The sequence below is a fragment of the Vigna unguiculata genome, chromosome 6 (genome assembly GCF_037176805.1).
Source record: "Vigna unguiculata cultivar grain cowpea cultivar isolate G323 ecotype 2 chromosome 6, ASM3717680v1, whole genome shotgun sequence".
NCBI classification, from domain to species: Eukaryota; Viridiplantae; Streptophyta; class Magnoliopsida; order Fabales; family Fabaceae; genus Vigna; species Vigna unguiculata.
Window position 1 is genome coordinate 30,169,816 of NC_140797.1, and position 5,161 is coordinate 30,174,976.

Consider the following 5,161-nt stretch of genomic DNA (forward strand, 5'->3'; position numbering starts at 1 on the left):
ATTTAAAAATAATCTCATACAACAATTTAAATTTCCTGTTATTAATTTAAAATATAATCCAAGCACTTAAAAAACATTTATTTACAAGTCTACAATTTATATATTAAAATTATTTATTATAAACGTTACTTATATACAAAATATTTGTTTCATAAAATGTAGAAAAATAGCTCACATACAGAAAAAAAAAAAAAAAATCATTTCTTATTCATCATTCCGTTGAACAAAAACGGCCGCGGTAGTGGTAGTAATATGACCGTTACATAGTGGGATCCGAATTGTGAATGTTTTTGAATTTTGCTGCTATTTTATTGCTGTGGTTACAACAATAGTTGATCCTTAAACAACTAGTTCCCACAAAGGAAAGACACTCTTTTTCACTCTTTCTCTCCCTCTTTCTCTCTCTCTGCAGCATCATCATGAGCAGACAAATCACAAGCCCAGTGATAAAAGAAGAAGACGAAGAAACAAAGGAAGTGGTTCAAGAGAAAGAGGAAGGAACAAAGGAAGTGGTTCAACAAAAAGAGGAAGAAGCTTCTCACCCTTACGCCTTTCATGTCTCTGGTCCTCGCAATTTGACCAACCTTAACTGGAGAGACCTTATCAGTTCTAGCTGGTGGGTATACCCTTTTCATGTTTTCATTTAATTCTTCTGAATCTGAGATCAATTTAGCTTTTTGGCATATGAGGTTGTTGTCTTTTGGCCCCATTTGGCCAATGGTTGAACCTTAGTGTTAAAAGTTCGAAACTTGGCTTCTGGGTGTGGTTGTTTTCTTGATGTCTGATTAGCTTTGAAGTTACTCGTGTAATGGGGTTTTCGAGGGAGATTGAAGGAAGTATCATGAAATGGAAAATGTAGAAGTTTTAGCAATAGGGTTTTGAATTTCAGTCTTTTGGACTGAGAATTTTCATCAAATGCCAAACATAGCAAGATGTTTCTTGTTGATCAATTATCTGATTGTTTGATTTGGTTTGGATCTTGTTTTAGTTTCCTTATATGTTGCTTATTCATTTGCCTTATGGGTCTTTGCTTTATGGATTAATCAGGGCCTAATAAATTTTCTTACTTTTGGAAGGTCTAATTTGTTTCGAAGTTTTGTTTATAACATTCATTCATAGTTGCTTTAATTAAGAAGTATTTGGTATAGAATTTTTGGTCTGATCATTCATTCTTTATGTTTAAATTTCCATTTTAGTACCCAATTTGTTAGTTCTTTCCTTAAGAAGTAATTGGAATAGAATTTTGGGACCCTGATTTACGGGATTTCTTCTCTAAATTATTATTATTAGCAATAACTATGATTGCTTATTAATATTAGGAATTGTCATCGACAAAGACTTGATCTGTCCATTTAGAATTTTTAATTTTAATCTATAACATATTGGTCTGGGTTAATTTTGCCACCCTTTACTTTAATTAATATTATAATTGGTAAATTCTGAAAATTAAGAAAAAAGATAATGTGTAATTTGATTCCTCTAAGATAACATACATTTTAAAAGTACATATTTTATTTTTAAAGTTTCCAGATTAAAATTTCATATTTTTTGTTTTTAAAATTTTACTATTTTCTTAAAGCTGGTCAAATGACCCATTGACCCATCAATCTAGCATAGAGCCAGATTAAACCTAAAATTCATAACCCCTTTAGAATATTTAGAACATGTATCTGATCAGAGTGAGGTATTGTTATTACTTGGTTCATTGGATTGGACCGATCACATTAGATGGTTTACTTTAACATCCATTATTTGTTAGTCATGTCTAATTCAGTTTCAAAAATTTGAAAACAATAATCTTTTTCTCATTCATTCTTGTTCATAAAACTCTTCACTTTATGGTCTATACTCGGTCAGAGTACATTGTTGCAATGTATGTGTGTATTCAGGGCCGGATCAAGGTCTAAGAAGATAAAGCCTTTGTTTTTAAACTTCTAAGAAAAGAAGGTCTAAATTTTTTTTTCTAGTAATAATTGCTTTAGACCTCCATGAAAACAAGTCTTTATTTTCTTTATATCTTAAGTTTGCTTTGAACTTCCAAACTCTTATGTGTGTACTGACGAGTATTTTGTTTGTACGCAGGAAGGATGCAAATTACAAAAGAACTGTGATTGCTTGTTTTATACAGGCAGTGTACCTGGTAGAACTTGACAGACAGGAGAAGAGAAGCGAAGAAAATGCTCTAGCTCCAAAGTGGTGGATTCCCTTCAAGTACAAGCTCACTCAAACGCTGATTGATGAAAGAGATGGATCCATTTTTGGTGCAATACTTGAATGGGACAGAGCAGCAGCAATGGCTGACTTAGTTCTGATGAGACCAAGTGGTGCCCCCAAAGCCGTTTTAGCTCTAAGAGGAACATTGCTGAAAAGCCCTACAATGCGCAGAGACATCGAAGATGACCTTAGATTTCTGGCCTGGGAAAGCCTGAAGGGGTCTGTGAGATTTAAGGTTGCTCTGGAGGTACTAAAATCAGTGTCAGACACATACGGAAGCAGCAATGTCTGCATTGCGGGGCATTCATTGGGAGCTGGATTTGCTCTTCAAGTGGGAAAAGCATTGGCAAAGGAAGGCATTTATGTGGAGACACATTTGTTCAATCCACCTTCTGTTTCAGTGGCCATGAGTCTGAGAAACATTGGGGAAAAGGCTGAGTTGGTTTGGAAGAGACTCAGATCCATGCTTCCTTCTTCAAGTAGTGTTGAAGAAGGTGAAGGTATTGGCAATGGTGGAGAGAAGAGTGTGAGCGTAGGATTGAAGAGTTGGATACCACGGTTATCTAGCTTCAAGAATGGTGGTTTTGGGGTGGGAAAATGGGTTCCTCATTTGTATGTAAACAACAGTGACTATATATGTTGCTCTTACACAGACCCTGAATGCTTCTCAGAGGAGAAGAATGATGGTGACAAGGAGAATGTTTGTCCAACAAATGGACATGGACAAGGACAAGTTGCAGCAAAGTTGTTTGTGGTGACTAAGGAAAAGCAGAAATTTCATGAAGCTCATGCCTTGGAACAATGGTGGTCTAGTGATGCACAACTTCAGCAGGCTAATAGCAAACTCATAAGCAGACAGCTTAAATCTTTGTATACAACAACAAATAGTGTTTCTTCGCAGGTAATGCAGGGAACAACACTACCCAGATAACAATGGGTAACAACAATGGTCTGTGAAATAAGCTCTAGGTTACAACAATGGGTTTCTTATAATTTTCCTCCAAACAAATTGTATCATTGTTTTTAACCTTACAATGAATTCATTTTTTTTTTCTTCTTTTTAATGAAAGATCAGTACAGTATTATTGAGATTGTAGTGATCAAAGAGCTAATTCATGGTGCAAACTTATTTGGTCCAATTTAATTGCCAAATTATATTATGAAAATTTTATTCAGAAAAAAGAAAAGAAATAAAAACAGAAAAACAATCACCAATCACCAAATATTATTATAACGGAGTAAATTTATTGGTGGTATCTGTTGGAAGTTCCACATCGACCAGGCTAATTCACAATATATAAGTGGGTGCAATCCTCACCTTACAAGTCGGTTTTGGTGGGTTGAGTTAGGCTTAAAGCCTACTTCTTACATGTATCAGAGCGAAGTCTCACATCGACTAGAGATAAGGCTAATTCACAATATATAAGTGGGTGCAATCCTCACTTTTTTGGGTTGAGTTAGGCTTAAAGCCCACTTCTTATACTACCATTTTAGTGATCACACTGGTTAATGGTTTTCATATGAAAATTACCATTTCAGAAGACTTTTTTCGTAGCAAAATATTATATGATTTTTGGAAATTATAAACCTTGGGAATTATGTTCTTTTGGTTGATGAAAACATTGCTGAAAATATTTATATAACTTTTTAAAATAGAAGAGTAATAAATCGTTTTTATTTTACTTTTTATTTTTATCGTGATATTGATTTACTTAATGAGAATAACATTTTATATTTTTTTCATTAAATATTTTATTTTAGATCTGAAAAGTTTGATTTTCACCCATCATGTTATTTATTAAATATTTTTATATAATATATTAAAATTCAAATCATTATAATTTTTATATAAAAATTAAATTTGATCTCATTTTCGATACAGACAAAATTGATCAATTTTAAGTAAAATTGAAACTAAATTGAACAAAAATAACAAAAATAGGGATAATATAAAACATTGATTCTGACACTTTTGTCCCTCTCCAAATTCAAACCAAATTTAATTTTTATATTAAAATTCACATTTTTATTAAATATTTTTATATAATATGTTAAAATTCACATCATTATAACTTTTATATAAAAATTAAATTTGGTCACATATTCGACAAAGACAAAATTGATTAATTTTAAACAAAATTGTGACTAAAGTGAACAAAAATAACAAATATAGGAATAATATAAAACATTGAATCTGACACTTTTGTCTCTCCAAATTCAAACCAAATTTAATTTTTATATTAAAATTCACATTTTTTATTAAATATTTTTATATAATATATTAAAATTCACATCATTGTAACTTTTTATATAAAAATTAAATTTGGTCTCATCGACAAGGACAAAATTGGTTAATTTTAAACAAAATAGGAACTAAATTGAACAAAAATAACAAATATAGGTATTAAATTGAATATAAAACATTTACTCTAACATGGGCACGTTGTTAAATTGACACATGTACATTTAAAAAAATTCAAAAAAAAATTAAAAAAATTAAAAAAAAATCACGAAGTGATACGTGACAACTAGGGATGGAGCGGAGCGGGGACTGGTTTCGCTTTTCCATACCCATCCCCATATAAAAAATTCATCTCATCCCCATTTCCAAATCCAACGAGTATCAAACTTTTGTCTCATCCCATCCCCACCGGCTAACGAGTATAATCTCGTACTCATATCCGTACCTTTTTTTCTTACTACTTCAATATTAATTTTAATTAATTTTTATAAAATAATAAAAAAACTACGGTAAAGAAAATATAATATTATCAAATATTCAATATTAAAAGGATATAGTTCTTTCTCTGATATCAAATACTTTTAAATAAATTATAATTGTTTACATTTTATATTAGAATACCAAATAAAATTACCAAAACATTTATTAAATTTTCAAACATGAATGAAACCTAGTTGATAAAATTTAAAAATATTTTTAAAAAAA

At 31.1% G+C, this 5,161-nt stretch overlaps 1 protein-coding gene across 1 annotated transcript; it reads left to right on the forward strand.

Moving 5' to 3' along the window:
- The first annotated feature begins 323 nt into the window (after nt 1–323).
- LOC114187376 (alpha/beta-Hydrolases superfamily protein) lies at nt 324–3,303 on the forward strand. Its single transcript, XM_028075615.2, has 2 exons — nt 324–616; nt 2,083–3,303. The coding sequence occupies exons 1-2, from the start codon at nt 420–422 to the stop codon at nt 3,143–3,145; spliced, it is 1,260 nt and encodes a 419-aa protein (XP_027931416.1). The 5' UTR covers nt 324–419; the 3' UTR covers nt 3,146–3,303.
- The last annotated feature ends 1,858 nt before the right edge of the window (nt 3,304–5,161 follow it).